The sequence below is a fragment of the Rhipicephalus microplus genome, chromosome 7 (assembly GCF_043290135.1).
Source record: "Rhipicephalus microplus isolate Deutch F79 chromosome 7, USDA_Rmic, whole genome shotgun sequence".
Taxonomy (NCBI): Eukaryota; Metazoa; Arthropoda; class Arachnida; order Ixodida; family Ixodidae; genus Rhipicephalus; species Rhipicephalus microplus.
In genome coordinates, this window is record NC_134706.1 from 118,626,029 (window position 1) to 118,648,261 (window position 22,233).

General features: G+C 47.0%; 1 protein-coding gene across 1 annotated transcript in view; it reads right to left on the reverse strand.

Annotated features, from left to right (window-relative positions):
* Positions 1-22,233, reverse strand: part of LOC119179504 (fatty acid synthase) — a 190,165-nt gene that overhangs the window by 125,456 nt on the left and 42,476 nt on the right. Inside the window, exons 3-5 of the mRNA XM_037430591.2 lie at positions 16,283-16,609; positions 7,924-8,124; positions 6,043-6,165 (exon numbers count right to left, since the gene is read on the reverse strand). Of these exons, the coding sequence (XP_037286488.2) occupies positions 6,043-6,165; positions 7,924-8,124; positions 16,283-16,609 (651 nt within the window). The remainder of the gene's footprint in view (positions 1-6,042; positions 6,166-7,923; positions 8,125-16,282; positions 16,610-22,233) is intronic.

The following is a 22,233-nucleotide window of genomic DNA, read 5'->3' on the forward strand; positions in this document are numbered from 1 at the left end:
TTGTGCATCGAAACCACCTATGTCACTTCCCGACGTGGGATGCTTTCAAAACACACGTGATGGAAGTATTCGGCCACCCCAATGTTCGCAAGCTTCGAGCCGCGCAACGTTCGCAAGGCCGCGCACAGCAGAACGGTGAAACATTCACCAGCTACATTAAAAACGTTGTCGACTTGTGTAATGGCGTTGATGTCGCAATTGTCGATGCCGCTAGGATCAGGCATATCTTAAAAGGGATTGAAGACGACGCCTTTCAGATGCTGCTGGCAAAGAACCCGTCCACAGTGCCGGAACTTGTCAGTCTTTGCCAAAGTTTTGATGAGCTGCGCAAACAACTCATAGCCATGCGCCACTCACATCCACAGGCGACTTCAATGTCGGGATTGGCGGTCACTCCTGACAACTCATCTCCGCTGCTACAGATCAAGAATTTCCTTCGTGGAGAGGTCGCTCGCCAGACTTCGCTGATGCCGTTTGCTCACGACCAGTTGAATTCCCCGTTGGCGCTCCCTCTCCAAAACATCATCAGGCACGAGGTCACCGAAGAAGTCTCGCCTTCGCTCCAACAAGCTCCGTCTGCTGCTCCCCTAACGTACGCTGCAATCGCTTCTAGGCCTCTGATGAAAGTTTACAGCCCACTTAGTCCACCTATTCGCCCGCCAGTATCGCCGCCCACCTGCCCAGTTTTACAGTACGCACGAGCCGATGACCCTTGGCACACGCAAGATAACCGTCCCACTTGTTTTCATTGTGGCTTTGTTGGACATGTGGACCGTAACTGTCGTTTTCGTGCACCACCTATCTCTAACAGTGTGCGTCATGCACCCCGTCAATCCCGCCGCAGTTATTCAGACGACTACGAACCTGATCCTAGCTCCCGGAACCCACCCTCTTCCCGCCGCCGCTTTCTTTCCCCCATGTACCAATGGCGGAGGCCTGTGCGCCCGGAAAACTAAGTAGCGCAGTTTAGGAGGTGAGAACTGCGGTTCCGGCGAAATGAATAAGGCCTCAAATTTCTCTCCGAAACGTTATTGAAGTCACTATAGAAGAAACATAGACGCTAGCCCTTGTCGACACCGGCACGGCTCTTTCAGCTATTGATGCCCGCATTTGCCGCCATGTCGGAAAAGTCACAATGCCTGTTTCTGGACTATCCTTTCATACAGCCAACGCGAAGCACGTTGAGCCACCAGCTGCGTGCACATTCCGTGTCGTCATCCAGGATGTACTTTGTGTGACCGAATTCACTCTGCTGCCTTCTAGTTCTCACGACGTCATATTAGGGTGGGATTTCCTCTCTACACATCATGCGATCATCAATTGCGCCCATGCTGAACTCAACTTGTTCCCATTTTCTACAGGCGCCATCAGTGACAAGGACACATGTCGGAAAATCACAGTTTGTGACGACACCATTGTGCCTGCCTAGCCTACTGTTCTTGTCTCCATTTCTTGTGACTCTGAAGACGGCGGCTCAGTCATTTTCGCACTGTCTGCACTTTTAGTTCGCCGCCGATCACTGCCATTGCCATTTGCTGTTCTCTAGTTCCATTCAGGCACCTCTGTGATGTACATCACCATTCTATTGTCCAAGCCTATCCCTTTGCGACGCCGGGAAACCCTCTGAAAAGCCGAGCTGCTGGCGTCATCTTCCATATTCGACACCATGGACGACCCCACTGATATGTGCACCCTCGAAATATCAATTCCTGGCCACTACTGCTATCTTTCACACCAGCTATCGCCAGCGACCTTACGAAGACACAACGAGACCAACTTCTTTGCTTGTTCGATGATTTCTAGTCCTCTTTTGACTGCGAAGAGAGGGCACTCGGCCGCACAACGACTGTTTCACCTAATATCGACACAGGAAGCCATGCGCCATTACGACAGCGTCCCTACCGAGTATCGGCAAGGGAAAGGCGCCTTATCTATGACCAAAGATATGACATGCTTAAACGAGGTGTCAATCAACCTTCCAACAGTCCTTAGGCATCACCTGCCGTCCTTGTTTGGAAGAAAGATGGGATAATACGATTTTGCGTCGATTATCACTGGCTTAACAAGATTACCCAAAAGGATGTGTACCCGGCCGTTGCCATGAATTGATGACGCACTCGACTGCTTCAAGGAGCGGAGTTACTTTCTTCCTTGGATCTCCGCTCCGGTTACAGGCAAGTGCCCATGGCTGAGACTGACCACTCAAAAACCGCGTTTGTAACACCAGATGAATTGTACGAATTCATTGTAATGCTATTCGGTCTCTAACGCACCCGCCGCCTTTGAGCGCATGATGAACGGCATCTTACGTGGCTTGAAGTGGCACACTTGCTTCTGCTATTTAGATTATATTGTCATCTTTGTGCCAAATTTCTCGACCCATCTACAACGATCGTGTCAAGTTTTCACTTGTGTCCAAAATTCTGGTCTCCAGGTTAACATGAAAAAGTACCTATTCGCCGCCAAATAACTAAGTATACTAGGCCACATCGTCTCCAAAGAAGGCATTCTTCCCGATCCTGCTAAACTTCAATCTGTCTCCGAGTTCCCGAAGCCTACTAACCTTAAAGCACTGCGCACCTTAATTGGCCTACGCTCCTGTTTTCGGCACTTCGTTCAAAATTTTGCTACTGTCATCACACCCCTCAATGCACTCCTACAAGGTGACAATGAACTATCTACTTGTGACGATGCGTTTACCACACTTCGACGCCTGCTTATATTTCCACCAATTTTGCGTCACTACGATCCGATCGCACGCACAGAAATTCACAGTGATGCTAGTGGTGTTGGCCTTGGTGCTGAGCTCGCACAACGGATGACGCCAACGCCGAATATGTGGTTGCATATGCCAGTCATGCACTCACAAAACCTAAGACAAATTACACCGTAACCGAAAAAGAGCGGCTGGCCATCATATGGGCTCTCAGAAGTTTCACCCCAATCTTTACGGTTGTACTTTTGACGTCGTAACAGATCACCACTCTCTGTGTTGGTTGTCAACCCCAAGAACCCGTCAGGTCACCTTGCTCGGTGGGCCCTACGACTACAGGAATACGGCATCCGGGTCACATATCGTTCAGGTCAACAACACTCTGATGCCGACGACCTGTCACGCTTCCCACTCATTTCAGACGCCAGCGCATCTAGTCACAATCACGATATTTCGCCACTTGACGTCTTGGGCGTGGCCTCGGAGCAAAGATATGACCCACGGATTGCCACAATTTTAAACTTCTGTCAAGTTCCTGACCACCCGGCTCCACGAGCACTACGCTGCCAAATGCAGCAATACTCTATCCGCGATGGTCTTTCATATCGCCGTAACTACCACAACGATGGCCGCACATGGTTGGTTATTGGTCCTACCCCGCCATCTTCGTCACGATATGTGCTCCACTTTCCACAATGACCCTCCGTTTGGCCATGGCGGCGTGTTTAACACGTACACGCGCCTTCGCCTACGCTATAATTGGCGCAGAATGTACAGCTTTGTCTGCAAATACGTCCGCTCATGCCTCGCCTGCCAACGACGCAAACCAGTCTCGCACCTCTTCACAGCACCTCTCCAACCGCTTCCCTGCCCATCCCACCCATTTTATCGCGTCGGCATTGTCTTTTACGGGCCTCTGCCATGCACTGGCGCTGGCAACCGCTGGATTGTCGTCACCGTGGATCACTTGAAAAGATACGCCAAAACCGCTGCATTACCTGCCGCAACAGCCAAGGACGTTTCCTCGTTTTTTCTACGCAGCTTTGTTCTCCGCCTTGGCGTCCCTCGTGAACTGCTCAGTGATTGCGGCCGTGTATTCCTCTAAGACGTGTTGCGTTCACTCCTATCCGAAAGCAGAATTATTCACTGCACTACTACCGCATAATAGCCACAGACAAATGGATTAGCGGAACAATTGAGCCAAACTCTGGGTGACACGTTTTCGATGTACGTTGCCTCAGACCACTGAAATCAGGATCCTGTTCTTCCATTTGTCACATTCGCCTACAACACAGCCTCCCAAGTCAACACCGGATTCTCACTATTCTTCTTGCTATATGGCCGTGAACCCACTAGCACAATTAATACAGTTTTACCATATCATCCAGACGTCGACGACTACTGGCCTGTGTCTGCGGTGGCTCACAACACCGAGAAATGCCGACAACTGGCCCATTCTGTCACCTACGACCAACAGTGTCGCCAAAAACAGTGTCACGACTTCGACAACCCTCCTGACCCTTTCACCGTCGTCACTCTCATGTGGCTTTGGGTCCCGCTAGTTGCTGCTCCCGGCCTTTCGTCTAAGCTTTTTCCGAAGTATCATGGACCCTACCCCGTGGTTGCGCAGACCTCTCCTGATAATTATGTAATTGAACCCGTTACGCAATCTTCTTAAGTTCGTCGTCGGGGGCGAGAAACAATCCACATTAACTGTCTCAAGCCGTATTATGACTCTCTGGCCTCTCTCTAGGTCGCCAAGATGGCTACCTTTCGATACTGGGGGTTATTGTGAGGAAGAAGATGGACACATGCGGAAGTGAACTACCATCGCCTGGCTAGCTCGCCTGTTCGCTCCCTGACTGCGCGTTGCCTGCTGCTGTTGCTATCTTCTCGGTCGCTGTGTACCTCAATAAACCCCCGTAACTGGGTAAATGCTACAAGCAAACTTGCAGGATACTCACTATGCCATTTAGCATCATATTTTTAAATTTGTGCAATTCGAAAGCATCCATTATGCCATCTTTCATCATTCTTCTGGTAAGCGTTGTACCTGCCGCATACTGGCAGAGGATTTTGTGTATTTTTTTGATGCCGTGGGCGGCGATAGAATCAGGCGACTAGAATCATGTCTGAAGCTTTTTCAATGGGCTTGTTCAGTAGAGAACCCATTCTTTCCAAAGTTCCCATTGTATAATGTCTAGTGGCTTTTTCGGTGTTCTAAAACCCCTTTTCACTCATATTACTGCGATTTTTTTCCAGGCATCAAGCCTTCCTAAGGCCGTTTGCAACGTAGTTTCCCGCACAAGCGTGGCTCTGTGGTAGAATACTGGGCTGGTGCGCTGAAGACCCGAGTTTGAATGTCATTAGAACCTTGGTGTTATTCCCTTACTTGTTTTAGATGCAGAATGTCTTACGTTCAAGCTCAATCCTGTGTGTGGCGTGACCACCCTTACTGCACATGCACGTCTCCTCTCGCTCTCTGTCTTCTCCTCCGCTTTTCCTTTCTCTTTCTCTCACCTAGAAACGACGACGCAGGTAGCGTCTGCTAGCAAGTTTCTTCATTGAAAACACCGACTGGTCGGGCTGCACAGCCGTTCACTGCCCTCTCCCCCCCTCCGCCCCCGCCTACATAGGCACTGGATCATGATCTCCAAGGTAGTGCTGGTACAAGTTTCTCCTGTGCGTAGTTGAAAAGTGAAATTCACAGCGCGTGCGTCATTCAAAGGCAGACTGCGGTTATCTAGTTGTAGTTTTCTCTCTCTCATTGCCTGTTAGCAGCATGTTCCACTAGGAAACACCATTATATCAGTGCGTGCTTTCCGCCTTCTCCGGTTTCTTTCCTGTGCAACGCCGCGATGAGCGTCAGCGTGAGCTACAGTGACAGTGTAAGCGTCAGCGCTCACAGCTCCTCATATACATATGGTTGCCTTTAGGAGGAATGGTTTTATTTTTTTTCTCATTTTCTGCGATAGTGGTTACGGACACCGGTGGGGACGGCAGCAGACAAATACAGCACACGCGCCCTTGTGATTTCATAGCAATTATCGCTCTAAATATACCACTTAAGTGCTTCCTAAAGCACGGCGCTTTTTGTGCTCTGAAAGCAATTCAGAACGCATTATCAAAGGATACCCCGTAGGCAGAGGCCGACTGTACCAGGTATGGGTTACTACTACGGGTGTTGAACAATGAAGTGGTTTCATTCTAAACGTTGCGGGTAAGTTTCCGCGTGTGCGTCGAGCACACAGTGCCTGCACTATTTCTCAGCAGCGGCAGTATGCACTCCCAAACACAGTATGAGGATTCATGTGATTGAAGCAACTCACCTTCTTCCTTGAATCCATCTGCATTCGCTATGGCGTTGATGACTCTGGCGTATACACGTCGGGCGTTGGAATATCTTTGAAGGAAGAATGCGCCCACAGTTTCACTGCGAACGTAGCCATTGCCTGCATTGCAAAATACGGTGGTTTCTGTGAAAAGGAGCTGTGGACAAACGGTAAAGTTGTTCACGCAGGTTGTGGTTTTTGTAGGTCATTAGCGTGTGCACTAATAAATACATATGAATGTTCGGCATCGCACTACGAAGTGCAAGTTTAATCAAAACCGCTATATAAAAAACTAAATGACCGACCGGTACTAGTAGCAGGAGCCATGATAGCCACTGTGGCGACACAATGCGGACTACTGTACGGAGTGGACACAAGACCATAAGAACGCTGTCCTCGAATCGATTGAGACATCAGCAATAAACCTAATACATACAATGTCAATGTGGATGTTTGTGTATTGATGATGTACATTGCAGAGCTAGTTCGTATTATAAAATATCGCACTCTATTCAAAGCTCTTTTTAATTGAGCTCTTGTGCTTGTGTTTTTCGTGCGCCTGTCTCTTTCTATCTATTCCTCTCTGTGTGGATTTTTTATTTCTGTTGTATTCGTTTCTACAGTGGAATAGAAAGGCACATAGAAAACGTAAAAAAATATTGTCTTTTACTTTTTTCTGTGTTCATATATCTTCTGTGTCTCTCTTTTTCTGTTGTTGCTCTGTAGCCTTGTGCATTTGTTTCTCCAAAATTTTTGTCCTCATATTTGTGGTTGAGGTTAACAAAGCTGCCTTTTAACGTATGAGTTCATCTCGAATAAGCGATTCATCGGAGTCATATATTCTATACCACTGAGCTGTCGAAAAAGTTGGGTTGGCCAAACAGGGCGTTACATTACCAACCATCATAAAGAGCACGTCAAAAAAGTAAAGCTTCGAGAAAGTACGTCCATGCACGCACGTGGTACTGAATGCGACTGTGCGCCACGTTCCGAGGAAACCCATTTGTTTGGACGTTGGAGTATTTGTACTGACCGGTTAGTCAAAAGATTTGTTCATATGAAAGAATAACCTTGCCCCTGCCAATGAATCTTCGATAGGACTGCATTTTTGGAACGATTTTGTGAAGACGCCATTTTGATCACTGATTTTATATTGTTTTTCAGGTGCCTTTATCAAGTGTAACAATGCATGTGCGACGGTGCATTCACAACTGGTTGGTGGGCAATTTTCACCAGAAACATTCATTTATAGCTCTCGTATTTGAGGATGACGATGATCATGATGACCTTATAAGAATGGCACTCACTCTCAAAGAGAAATGGGCCACAAACCTGGGCGGTAGAATGCTTCAAATAGTGAGCTGTAAACTAAAAGTAATTTGAAAAATTAGCGGAGAGATAAAAGTTCGAATAAATAAGGATGCTTACTGAGCAAGGTGTGAGACCAACTAAATTTCCTGTTATAAGTAATTAGGAGTTACAGACTAAGAATCTGAATAAGTAAGAATAGACTAACAAAGAAATTTGATGGTTGTTTTGCTGTATATAGTCAAACACAGTAGAGCATAGATTCCTGTAGAGCATTAATCCCTGTAGCAGTAACCTAACAAAGTTTTACGAAGTGGTACTTGTCTGCCTGTTTTTTCTGTTCATCTTCTTTGAATCATTTCTCTGTTCTAATTGATTACTCAAAAAGCATTGTTTGAAAAGATTACTCGAAAAGCATGTTGGCAGCGCAACTATATGATAGTAATTTCGTCTCCTCCGAAAATACATAACCAGCATCGGGAACCGCATATGTACTCTCGTTTGTCTCTGCACCATTTGTTAGTATTTGCATATCTCTTTCACTGTTTCTACACTCCATGAAGATCTCACTCTTTGTATCGAAGGGCCTGGATTTTCCATCTTTCGAGAGAATGCCCAGAAGGTTATAGTTTGTCATCAGATGTGGATCAAGGGTGAGGCCGGCTCCTCCCACGATGGCTGCCTCGCAGCGTCCAGATCTCATCGCGAGCAGGGCTTCACTTAGGGCTACCATGGTGGACGAGCAGGCAGTGTCGATAGTCATGCTCGGTCCTGGACAATCGACAAATTCTGGTGAGCTGAAGAACTTGCAATTTTGTATGTTTTCAATAAAAAATCATGGCGCGATCAAGAGGTTTTTAATTTTGTATATATTAAATCAGTTAAACATGAAGATATCAAGAGCTTTCGAATTGTGTACATGTTCAATTGATGAAACAGAGTGCACTCAAAAACTTTCAAATTTTGTGTCTTTTTCAAACCTTCTCCTGGCGTGTTTCACGCTGCATTTCATACTGATAAGCAAATAACAATTTATGGAAACTCACTTTTGACTATTGCTTTAGACACAGTGGGGCGCGAAAGATTAAGTAATGCCGTTACCAGAGTATTGTTGTTGTGGTTAAATGAACTCTATTTGAGCTTGCGTTTGAGCTTTGTTGGTGTTTCACCACAAGCATTACACTCTTTACGTCGATGGACACTTGAACAAATATATAATAGCGACTGTGGTGTAAAATGAGGAGCAAAAAATTGTTAATTCATTCATCATACGAGTCGGTATAACAGCAAAGTAAAAGGTGTCCTTACAGAAGTAGTTTCGTGTTTACTTTACATTCACAGAGAGTTATAGGTTGACGTTTTTATGGGCCGCTTCGCTCCGAGTTGGCCCGCTAAGCGGCAGCGGAGCGGCAGACAATCTTCTTGTTTTATTTTTGCGTTTACCGTTAGAGGGGAGCTATCTCAGTTACAGCGCCCTTTAGCAATTTCACCACCTCTAAACAAAATTACGGACCACTTTTACAAAGTAAGAGAAGTATCCATAATACAATTGTGCACGAACTATTCAGGCTGGCTCCTAAAATGTGTCACCAGTCTATTTCATCGAAAGAAAAGTCACAGCTTTGCCGCAAAGGTGAAGCATGAAAGAGAAAGCAACAAAGTGAAAGATAATGCGCAGAATGGCAAGCAGATCGAAACGTGCTCCACGTTTTTGACGCACAAATGACGCACGACATGTACTGACAGGTTCAGATTAACGCAAATAAGCGTCTCAGTTGTTACTTTGGTGTGTCTGAAAAGCGCACCTTTTTCGCAAACGGAGGCTGTGCGACATCTATGACCTTTGTGCGCCACGTAACTACAACAGAATCATTCCAGCGCAAGCCCAACGCCACCAGCCAAGACTTATGATCTTCCACACCGTGAGATAAGAACGCGCGAGAGATCATCTACTCTCCTTTCGCATTCCAAAGTACGTGTGAGAGATGAGAGCCGCCGCGCTCTCATCGCACCATCTTCCTGATAATGCTGAAACCACGATTGTTCCCCCTGTTCCCCCGAGATGCCCGCCAACAGTGATAAGAGGTTTATATCAATACCTTGCAGATTGAACGTTGAAGCAGGTACCCCTCGGTGGCTAAGTGGTTATCGCATCGCAATCACTACGCGGAGGCGCCACGTCTGGTTCCTCGTGCCGGACTCTCTTTTCTAACTTCATCATTTCTTGCGTTTTCATATATATAAATACGTTTACATGTACCTTGCATGACACTGATGCCGACGCCCACGTCAACAATTACACCGGCAGCTAAATACAGCTGAGAGTGTCCATATAATTGCTATCTTAATAAAAATAATGCGTCGGCTTGAAGATAACCACGAGTCAGCAAGGTTGCATTCCAGAGTACGAGGAAAGAAGGGTGCTGTGTCTTCCTTCCACTTGCAAAAACGGCAGTGACGGTCCGCTTAGCCAGCCCGTAAACGGAACGTGCATCTCGCTCCGCTAACCCCCCTACGACCATACGGTATAGGAGGGCGCATGGGCACTCGTGTTCCCGCTCGTTTAGCGGCTGAGTGGAGCGAGAAAAACGCGAAACTGAAACTGTCTGATACTAGAAATAGATAATGTTTGTTGGAGTTTAACAGCTAAGTGTCCGTCTAACGTAGAAGTATTCAAGGTAATGCTTAGTGATACATCTTCGTCCAACAACCAGCCTCCACGAAAATGATTAAAAACCCGTGTGCTTACATATATATCTAGTAGCTTTAGTATTTAGGTTGAGATCAAAACCAAAGAGGGTGATGTGAAACCCGGAAGAGTGCGACTGGTTGTACGCCAAAATTTGGCTAAGGTCGTCTCTAGGCGACATGTTAGAGCCACTGTGTGCCATTTCGAAATAGAGGAAATGGCACGTGCGTTGTGCATTTTTTTTGTCAGCCGGTCACAATTTTACGCGGGGTGAGCGCAAGCAGAAAACTCGGATTTACATCCAGGCGAAACAGGTACGTTGCAGTGGTTACAGGGCTATTTTCGGTATGGATGAATTCTGTGAGCGACGCCGACGCTTTGGGAAGGTTTCTAATCGGCAGTGTGTTTATTAAATTGCACTTCTCTTTTTTGGAAATGCCCCGAAGAAAAAAGGCGTGTAGAAATGGAGCGTTGAACGATCTATTCGTGTATGTCGGATATTAAGCATTACTTCGCGTTTCCCAAAGCACTGTGGGAGAGCAGTGGTATTGATAAAAGGCGTGCTTTTAAAGCCTGCACAGTTGTGTAACCGTGGCGAAGTGGATAGCTTGTGGATTGCGCAGTGAACGGCATCTCCTGTCTGCCACAGGTCCCGTTAATTATGGAGGCGATCGCCGGGCTAATTCCAAGGGCCGAAGTATCGGCCCCCCCAACCGCATTACGAAAGCGTGGACAACTTAGAGGTGGTCTCATTTGGTGCGCCAGCGGACGCCGCCTGTGGCCCAAAGAACGAGTCAGAGAAGAGACTTGATAAACAAAACAAAATTATATTCTCGGTTAAGGCAGATCAAAACAATACACAAGTATGCACATGCCACAATAGTTGCATACAATATGTCTCCAATCAAACCACGTACTACACAGTACAATCAGCCACACTCGAAACAACGGACGCAGACAACAATACGCACTACAATTCAGTCGCATGCATTGAACAACCAAGACAATTAAAGACTAAAGAGATGGAAAACCTATTCAGTCCAAAGTTCTTGGAACAAAAGTCTGGATGATACTCTTCCGAGAATCACTCACTCAAAGTCCATCGTTGTTGTCGTTCCGCTGCCCCCGAAGTTTCTCTTCCAGGAAACCTCACGTCTTCACTTGACCGCTCTCCAAGCTTCAAACTTCTTTGCTGGAAACTCGTCAGCTTCACACACGCAGCTGTTGCTACGCGTCTTCACTCGATAGCGGTAGACACACGCTCTTACCTGTAGCTCGAGCCTTCACCCCTCAGGTGGAAATTCTCTTCTTCTCCCCCTTTGTCATGGAAGACAAAAGGCTTCGCCCACATGGCGGAACAACCTACGCGCTCTGGCGCATACTTTCTTCTTCTCCTGCTTTGTCACTAAGGACAAAACCTTTACCGACTGACGCGGCGGGATACCCAACGCACTCCGGCGCTAACTTGTTTCTTCTTCTGATCTCCCATCTCGGCTGCTCGATTAAATGCCTTCCGCGCGAGATTCCAGAAAGTTCTCATCATTTCGTCGGCGTGATACGCAGCGTAGGCTGGGGAGAGGACGAGACGATTCGAAGGCCGTCCGCGACGGATGACGCAACCCGGCATCACCACGCCCCTTTCCATCTAGAAGATTCGAGGGCTTGCTCGGGCGCCGATGAGAGGAGGTTCGTCGGCGAACCCACGCTTCCCAGGGGAGAAGGACGCGTGCCCAGGGAGTCTTTGGATGCTTGTTTTTCTTTTTTTATTGTTGACCTCGCGGCGTCACTCCGGCGTTTCATCGCGACAATTTTGCGGCGCGTCCTTTTTGAGCGCTCGTTTTGTGACACTGCCCCCACTTTAAGAATATTATCTCATAATATTCAAAACCACACAAACGAGTGCGAACAGTTCCCACACTCTCAAAGACTGTGACATAGTCCGTCGCTCATGACACGTCACATTCACAATAGATCACTCAATACAATTGTACATTGTAATTCAATCACACAACACATGAAATATAACCGCAGGTACATGAGTACAACGCTCCATCGCATATTCCAAACAATACAATTGTATAAAGTTCTCTCATTACAACAATTGTACAATCCTATACATCACGTCACAGCACAAACACTTCGACACTTGTGTCACAGGATAACACCCACATTAACACAACATATTGCACTCAGCCCTGCCAAACACAATTCGATTCCACCTTGAGCGGCGCTTGCGCCCTTTCTTGCGGTGCTCGCTCGACCTCTTCTTGTCTTTCCTCGTTTGTTTTTCGGTGAGCCCTTCCCAACGACGGTATCTGAGGCGGCGTCTCAGCCACCGTTGTCACTTGCGACACCGTTAACGGGTCATAAAGTTAAACGGGTCCTGTCTGCTTATTTACCAGCTTGTTCATGTCCTCACATTTGGCCTGGCTGGCCGACTTCGTCACCTTTGCACTGTCGGTTGGTTGAGGTCGTGCTGACGTAAGTCCAGCGGCCCAGCCCGTGAACGCGTTCAACACGATCATCTTCTCATTCACTGTCTTTTGCACCACGGCTTCACCTTGGGCTCGAGTGAGATCCGTAATGGGATTTTTCTCCGCTGTATTTCGCGGTCCCTGTGACGGCGGAGACTGCATCTTCGGGTCTTCTCCCAAACATTCCGGATCATTTGGCCCTCGCGCCCCGTCGATGTTTCCGATGACGAGGTCGTACAGGGGGTTTGTAATGCATAGAGCAGTAAACTTCCCGCTGAAGTACGGGGTTTCAACCTCAATTTCTCCTTCGGGAAGCATTCGAAACGTACTGTCATTTAGGCAAACCGGTTTTGTTCTGCCTGTCAACTCACTTTCCCGTACCAAATTTCTCCGCACTATAACCGTGGAGCTACCGGTGTCTCTTAGAACCGTAATCTTCTTGCCCGCAACCTTTCCAGGCAGCGTTGGCATTCCCTTCGTAACACCGTTTGACTATTTTGACATTACAGCACCCACATTAGGAATTTTCTCCCCAATTTTCAACTCTATGAATCCGTCGATGACGGCATTATCATCGGATTTCGGTGCTGCTAGCACACAGGATACCTGGTGAGTTTGACTCGCTCCGTTACGACATGCGTCTACTTTGTGCCCAGTCTGACAACACTTAAAACATTTTACTACCGTAGGGCTCGTAAAGTTTGTACGACAGTTGTTCGCACGATGACCCACTCGGTTACACAGAAAACATCGCGGAATACTCTTAGGTGCACGCTTCTTTTTTTCGGGTGCCGAATTTTTTGAGTATTCAGGACACTCCTTCTTGACTTTGGCCAAATCGGTGCCACCTTGCGCTTCCAAGAATCAATCAGCTGATTCGAGCATGTCTTCAAGTGACTTAGCTCTCCTCTCTTTCAAGTACAGTGACAGGCTTGGGTGGCTACTAGTAAGAAATTGTTCTCTAATGAGGAGCTCTCTAAGCTCATTGTACTGTTGTGCTGTCCCCGAAAGTTCAATCCATCTGTCAAAATAATGGCAAAGTCTGGCGGCATACTGCGTAGCCGTCTCACCATCAGCTGGCTTTCCTGTCCGAAATGTGTCCCTGAAACCTTCCACAGTAAATCTAAATCGCTTCAGCAAAGCAGTTTTCACGTTTGCATAGTTGGCTGCATCGGTCAGCGTCAGCCTACCGTACACACTGAGCGCTTCACCAGTCAAGCAAGTACTCAAAACAGTGGCCCATTGATGTTCCGGCCAATTCTGGCTTCTCGCAATCGTCTCAAATCTGTAAAGGTACGCGTCATCGTCGTCCTTCCTTTCATCAAACGCTACTAGCAGCTTGCTTAGGTTCAAGCGGAAGCCATGATCTTCCCGTTTGCTGCTTTCAACTCTAGCTTGGACCGGAGTCTGTTGCAAAGGGAACCACTCGAGTTCCATTTCGTGCTGTCGCTGCCGTTCCCTTTCCTCTCTTTCTTCTTTCAGCGTTCGCTCCTCTGCCCCTCTTTCTTTTCTCGCCCTTACGGCTGCCAACTTTTCTCTCTCCAGCTCAGCAGCCTTTTCTTCTTTGGCCCTCTCTTTTATTTCTTTTTCCTGCTGGGTGACCCACTTCCGTAGTTCGGCGCCAGAAAGACCCATCTTCTCAGCAAGAGCTACTAACTTTTCGAGATCCATGGTGTCTCGCAAATAGTCTTGCCGAGTGTAAAAAGTATCTGCCTAAATCAGTTTATGAGAACACTCCCCTGCACTCGTTAACGAGAACACTGAACAACACACCAAATCGTTCCGATAGCACTATCAACAACTCGAGGCTCTTTCTCACTACTTTGGACACACTGTGCACCAAAAGGTCCTGTCGCGGACGCCAGATTAATTGTCTCAGGTCCCGTTAACTAGGGAGGCGATCGCCGGGCTAATTCCAAGGGCCGAAGTATCGGCCCCCCGAACCGCACCACGAAAGCGTGGACAATTCAGAGGTGGTCCTAGTTGGCACGCCAGCGGACGCCGGCTGTGGCCCAAAGAACAAGTAAGAGCCGAGAGTTGATAAACAAAACAAAATAATATTCTCGCTTAAAGCAGATCAAAACAATACACAAGTAGGCACATTCCACATAGTTGCATACAATATGTCACCAACCAAACAACGTACTACAGAGTACAATCAGCCACACTCGAAACAACGGACACAGACAACAATACGCACTACAATGCAATCGCATGCATTGAACAACCAAGACACTTCAAGACTAAAGAGATAGAAAACCTATTCATTCCAAAGTTCTTGGAACAAAAGTCCGGATAATACTCTTCCGAGAATCACTCACTCAAAGTCCAGCGTTGTTGTCGTTCCGCTGCCCCCGAAGTTTTTCTTCCAGAAAACCTCACGTCTTCACTTGGCCGCTCTCCAAGCTTCAAACGTCTTCGCTGGAAACTCGTCGGCTTCACACACGCAGCTGTTGCTACGCGTCTTCGCTCGATGACGGCAGACACACGCTCTTGCCTGTAGCTCGAGCCTTCGCCAATCAGGTGGAAATCCCCTTCTTCTCCCCCTTTGTCACGGAAGACAAAAGGCTTCGCCCACAAGGCGGAACACCCTACGCGCTCTGGCGCATAATTGCTTCTTCTCCTTCTTTGTCACTAAGGACAAAACCTTCACCGACTGACGTGGTGGGATACCCAACGCACTCCGGCGCTAACTTGTTTTTTCTCCTGATCTCCCATCTCGGCTGCTCCATTAAATACCTTCCGCGCGAGATTCCAGAAAGTTCTCATCATTTCGTCGGTGCGATACGCAGCGTAGGCTGGGGAAAGGGAGAGACTGTTCGAAGGCCGTCCGCGACGGATGACGCAACCCGGCATCACCACGCCCCTTTCCATCTAGAACATTCGAGGGCTTGCTCGGGCATCAATGAGAGGAGGTTCATCGGCGAACCCACGCTTCCGAGGGGAGAAGGACGCGTGCCCGTGGAGTCTTTGGATGCTTGTTTTCTTTTTTTATCGTTGACCTCGCGGCGTCACACCGGCGTTTCGTCGCGAGAATTTGGCGGCACGCCCTTTTTGAGTGCTTGTTTTGTGACACTGTTACGGACAGAGATGTCCTGGGTTCGCCTCGCGTTGAAGGAACTCATTGTCTTCAGACAGTGCGTGTTTTTTTCAACGTTTTTTGAGTGATGGAAATATGTTGTTGCAATCTTGGTGCACTGGGGCCTCAAACATTTCCTTGTTAAAAACTATGACTCAAGACAAGCTTGACTGACTCCCTCCCAAGTAATCAAGGCAGAATAGTGGTGAAAACCTATAACAGCGCTAGAATGCTTTGCATACTACTCTAGTGAATATCAGGAGGTCACGACCACATTGAAATTCTGGCAGCCCGCTTACACGTGAATTCAGCGGCCCATTACGTTCCAGCCCTGCATGTGCACGAACTCTGACTGAGGAGCCAGTGTGTGTGACGGAGAGAGAAGTCGAGATTAGAGGCCAGTGGCTCGTCATATAGGGAGGTGCTTAGATAAAGCACACATAAATGGTAACCTGTGGATATTTGAAGCAACATAATGGATTCCAAAGAACACAAATGTGAGAGGAGGAGACAGAAAGTTAGGGGGAGCTGATGACAGTGAGACAATTCAGCGTATAACAAGGCAGCGACAATAGCACTTCCGGGTTGATTGGTGGTATATCAGAGGCATCTGCGCTGCCATAGACATAGTCGAGCTGCTGCTGATGATGATAATTACCATCTAACATTCTATGGTAGTTTACTTACCTAGCAGGTCGAGAGAGTAGGAAATTCGATTGGAAAACATAGCCCGGAGTGATCCCAGTACGACGTAGCCTTCCACCTTTGTGCGGTCCAGCTTGAAGGCTTCGCTTGTCTCTGAAGATGAGTTGCCGATGAAAACGCCAATTTTGCGCTTCCGCAATGCCTCTGGGTCGTAACCAGCATCTAAGATGGCCTCGTACGACGTCTCCAGTAGCAATCGCATCTGTGGGTCCATAACGTGAGCTTGCTTTGGATGCGTACTGAAGAATTGTGCGTCAAAGCGGGACAGGTCTTTTATCTTTCCGTGGACTTTCGGCGTGTCATTGTATCCTGCGGGATTGAACCAAATTGTGCGCTACATTAGCAGCAACTCACTACTTCATATCACCGCGCGTACACAAGCAACTCACACATTTTTAGTTGTTATTTCCCACAAAATTGATCAACCAGCTCATGCTTATTTGTTGTCTTCCGGTAGGGTAAAATTTTATAGCTGAGTAAGCCATTGTATAATAATAGTGTAATGATGCTAGCCAGAATGAAAAACAAAATATTGTTTGGCGACACCCGACTACAGCATGCTAGATAAAGTGGCGCAATGCGAGACGAAGTTCGATGCAAAATACAAAGCAAAATGCCAACGGCTTTTGGCAAATCATCGCTCGTTGCCTTATGCTCATTAGTTCTGCATGTTTCGGGGGCAAATTTACTCATTTAGTTGCAAGAGCTAAGTAATCGCTACGTTGGAGTGACACAAAGCCCTACAGAAAACGAATCCATTTCTTCTGGGTTAAGCTAGTATTTCCAAAGGTGGGGAAAACAGCTGAAACAGAGAACATAGAAAAAGCGACAAAGTTATGCATTAGCATTACTGATCATTAGGCACCGCAAAGAAACAAGGCTTTTTGCTTAGAGTGACACATTGATTAAGAACTTATTTCGTGAAACGAAGCATAATTCACCGAGATGTTTGATGTGCTCTGGTCGATGGAGTATCTGCGCAAAACGCCTATTGGCTGAAAAAGCGAAGATGCTCTATGAATCTAGAATTGGCGTCAAAGACAAATTTTCTACAACTACACCAATGAATACCCTGTAGGACAAAGAATACCTCCACTAATAACTGACTAGATCCAACCTACAATGCTATGTATCAACTTCTTTTAGTGAGACAGTCGGTTAACGAGACCCCCTTTTTGCTCTCTGTATTGCCGCATAAAACCCCCAATCTCTCTCTGCGTCTAGGCATTAACCACAGACGCGAACCTACGGCGTCACTCTTTATGGTGGATCGTATTTCGCTTGCAAATAGACGCCAGTCTCCACTTTCCTTTCGAGTTGCAGGGTGTGTATTTTTAACGCGATACCGTTAAAGAGCTCGTGTTGCCGAAATTCCACTGTCGGTGTCGGCCCCGTTGTTTGCGAGCGAAAAATTTTCAGTGAGCGAAAATTCGAGAAAGGAGCAAATAAAATAAAGAATAGAACTTTCGGAGTCGTTGAGAATCAAACCCGGGCCGTTCGCGTGGCAAGCAGGTATCTCACCTCAAAGCTACCATGTTTTTTTTCTATACGGTATTTATTACAATGTGTGCTAAATATCAAAAAGGACACTCTTAGTATAGAAATTGGTATAATCACAAAGCGACAATAAGCGCTCTAGCGTTACTGAAGAAAAACTCGACAATTCATGATGTTCAGAAGAGCCGCGTCAGTTCTTCACATTGTGTTATACACAACAGTTGTCAAGGCCCAGCACCTCATCAAAATGAGTTAACAGTCCGCTTTAAAGTACATTTCATCATAAATGTTTTTTTATGGGCACAGCCAATCTAATGAAAAGTGAGGTCAACGAAATGGTGGTTTCTGCGTTGCGATCTTGCATACGCGTCTTCCATAGACTGTGCATACCCATGAGAAAAAAACTTATCGAATGGCACTTCCTCAAGCGATGTCTGCAAAAGATTACTGATAGTATAAGAATTAATAACAAAATTTTTTTATGGGTCCGCTGAAGGACATTCCAGAACAAGATAGCTTCTTTGTAACTAACAACGCAGTGTTCTATTGTCTCTAGCACATCACATAGGCGGCAGTCAAAAAGGAAAACAAAAATATATTTTTAACCATATTTCAAGAGGCAGCGTCTCAGTATGTAGTTCAAGGAAGAATGTTTTGGAATTTGGAGACAGATACTTTTTGCACACTCGTTTCAAGACATCATGACCTGGCATATCGCAGTACAACCAACGATACAACAAAGGCGGAAAGAGCATAGATAGTAAATCTTTGTTTAATGCTTTACGAGGCATTGTGTACAAGTATTTTTAAAAAAGCGAGCTTTAAAGAACCTAACTGCAGAGTAAACTTTCTGCATGAATCCCACCAAACACGGTAGTTCGGAAAATTTTGAAGAAATGACTGCGTCAAAAGAAGCAATCCACGAGATTAACCCACAAGAATGAATGAATTACAGGATGGAAATTTTCACAAAAAAAAAGAAGCGGGAAACTGTTTGTTATAGATATATATGTTTTGATCCTAACCCACCAGCACCAACTGGCCGGAAAATGTTGCCACGACACATGGGCTCAAAAGTTGAAGACCATACGAAAGTTGCGAAAATTCTATGAAATCGTTGTACATAAAATCTTGCACATTGAATAAGTTGCAATACATAGTAGAGTTTTGTTGCTAGAGAAGTACTACAAACTTCAGCTTTCCCAAATACTGATAGGTGATGGGGAACAAATGTCTAGGCTTTTCATTCAAGCTTACGGGCGCGCTCTTTTCAGTGTATCGCACTCAATCTATGCGCATCTAACGGTACACCGAGGTATGTTGAGAGAGTTCTTGTCCAATTATTTCCTGCATATTGACTAGGCGGGCTACCACACGAGCTAAACCATAATCCTAAACTTTTTGAGGCGTTCAAGTGAGCTCCTGATACTATGCCAAGTTTGTCTATTACGCATAACACATTTTCTATGCTTGGTTTATCTGTGCAGAAGACTACTACGTCGTCAGCATAAGTTAATACTTTAATTTCAGTTCTTAATATATTGAATTCGCAAATACAACTTGATTGCGATATACTTAGGCGTAGTGGCTCTAGGTAAGGGGCAAACACAAGTGGTGACATGGGCAGCCCTGCTTTACAGATGAACAAATCGAAACTGGTTTCGACAGCTGACCATTACCAACGAGACGGGTCAAATATTGATTATAGTAATACGGTCAGAGCCGGGCCATGGTTTGGGACAAAAATAGAGGAAGAAAAAGTTAGTTGGTTCGGACTATGTTTGCACATTACCGATCATCGCCTGATCTCGTCTGTAAATATACATCGTTAAACTCAATCTAACCGTAACAGTTTAATGGCTGAGGTGCTGGGTACCTAACCAAGCAACGTGGTTCTGCAACAACCTCAGCTACGCCGAAGCCGTCGCATTGCTGGGATGCCACTGTTACCACTGGCGGTCGAGATGTTTCACGGTGAAGACGGAACGCTGAGCCCCGCAGCTGACGGCACTGCAACACCAGTTCCACCAACACCTTTACTACAAACCTCAGCTGCGGCTGGTCTTTGGCAGCGTCAGCGTCTAATAGATTCGTTCTTTCGGGGAAACTCTGGTGAGGACATAGACGAATGGCTCAAACCTCACAAGCGGGTGAGCAACTACTACTCGTGGGACGTGGCAGCTCAGTTTACTAACGTGGTGTTCTTCTTGAGGGACACGGTGCTCACATGGTATGAGAACCATGAGGACGCTCTCACAACGTGGGAACGTTTCATGTCCGAAATCAAGGAGTATTTCGGGGACACCGTGGCAGAGAGGAAGCAAGCCGAACAAACGCTGCTGCGAAAAGCCCAGGTTCCAGGCAAAACGTGCATCATGTATATCGAGGCGATTCTGAAACTATATAATACCGCTAACTCATGCATGTCCGTGGAGGACTTAGTCAGGCACCTGTTAAAAGGCATCGCAAAAGTCGTTTATCCCTTTCTTATCGGCAAAATTAAGACAGCATTGGTACAGTAGTCGATGTTTAATAGCACTGTCGCACTTTTGAGAAGCTGAAGATGAGGCGTATTGCTCCCAAATTTGGTCGATTACCTTATGTGACCACGGTAGCGAGTGTTGGCAACTACGCGCCTTCTGAACTTGCGTCTACAATACGCGAGATCGTGCGTGAAGAACTCAGTCGACACCCTCGCGCGACGCCTTGTGAAGCCAGATCCTTGCCGGTTCTCGACAAGCATCAGCATTCTGTATCAATTGCTGCAGCAGGCATCGAGGAGTATGACTACATTTCTGGCACACCATCGAGGCCGCAGCGCAGTAACTACCAAGACACCTGGCACATGCGCTGCTTCAGTTACCCTCGACAGCTGGCCGCCGACTATCAGAACCCGAACGAATACGCACCTGTGTCACCACACCCTCGCGACGCTTTCCAAAATGCATATCGTCAACCTCCTGTATGCTAAAGCTGTGGTGCTCCAGGACACATTGCTTGTTTCTGCCATCGGAAGAGAGAGATGACATCAAGATACGAGCCATCGTCAAGACTTCCTCAGAGTGACCACAGTTATGGTGATTCTTGGTGGTCCACGTATCCTACGACAAGAGAGCCGGCGTTGAATCTTCCCCACTTCTGACCGTAGCTTGACACCTCCACCTGGCCGAACGCGTCGCTCTAGGCGATCACCACCACACCGGGAAATTTGCCGGCGCGACCAATGGAGGTGAGGTCGCACAACAGGATTCACCTCATATACCTCCGCCAGTTACAATGAACAAAAACCAGATATGTGTGTCAATAGACGGATTGTGTGCAACAGCTTTAGTGGATACTGGTGCCATGGTTTCTGTTATGAGCAATTCGTTTAAAGATAGTTTAGGCTGCAAAGTTATGTTTTGCTATCAGGATTCTGGGAGATTTCATGGCGTGGGCGGGGACATACTTCAACCCGTCGGAGTATGTGCAGTCAGCGTGCTGTTAGCGGGAAAGGCGTTCCCAACTGAGTTGCTCATTTCGAAACGGTGCACACATGATGTTATTCTCGGCATTGACTTCTTCCAAGAGTGTGGCGCTTTCGTCGACGGCGGTACGGGTGAAGTTTCTGTTAGCCGTGGTGATGCCCTTCCCGCCCATGTTGAGCAGCCACTGCTTCCAAGACTTCCTGATTGTTTTTAAAGTGCTGACAATACCACCATGGTCTATGACTTCTGTAGCCGTATCTATTCCGACAGCTGGAGAATCAGTCTTTGATGCCGTCGTTCAACCTTTCACGGTTTAGTGTGCAAATAAAGATGTAATAGTGCCTCTTACGGTTATTTTTATTACTCGTGGCTGCGCGTTTTTGTGGGCACTTAATTCTTCGTCTGCGTCGATTATCCTTCCTCAAGTAATCAAGCTCGCACTGTTCCATGGTGTCACAGAAAATTCAATTGTTGCCATCTACGACGAGGAAAGTGAGAAACCCATGGGCACCTTGAAACGGAGTGCCTTCTATGAATCCCACATTTTGAGCTTGGTTAGCAAGACGCTACAGTCACATGAGTGAGTGAGTGAGTGAGTGAGTGAGGAAGGGAGGGAGTGAGTGAGGGTGTGAGTGAGAACAAATTTATTATGATCCAGCGCAGACGCTGAGGTTGCCACGCGTCACCCGGCTACTCCCAAGTGGGGACCGGCAGGTCTAGCCTGACGGCCCTATCGCAGGCACACTGGACGGCCAGGATTTGGTCCTGAAGTTCTGGGCTGGGCAGAAGCACATCCCACTCGGGTTCGCTATAAGTCGGCCCAAGCGACCCGCAATCCCAGAGCATGTGTGCTAATGTAGTGGTCTGCCCACAAGCGGCGCAGGTGGCATTGGGGAACTTGTGAGGATATATTGCGTTTAGGTATGCTAACGATGTGTACGAATGGGTATGAAGTAAGCACAATGAGAC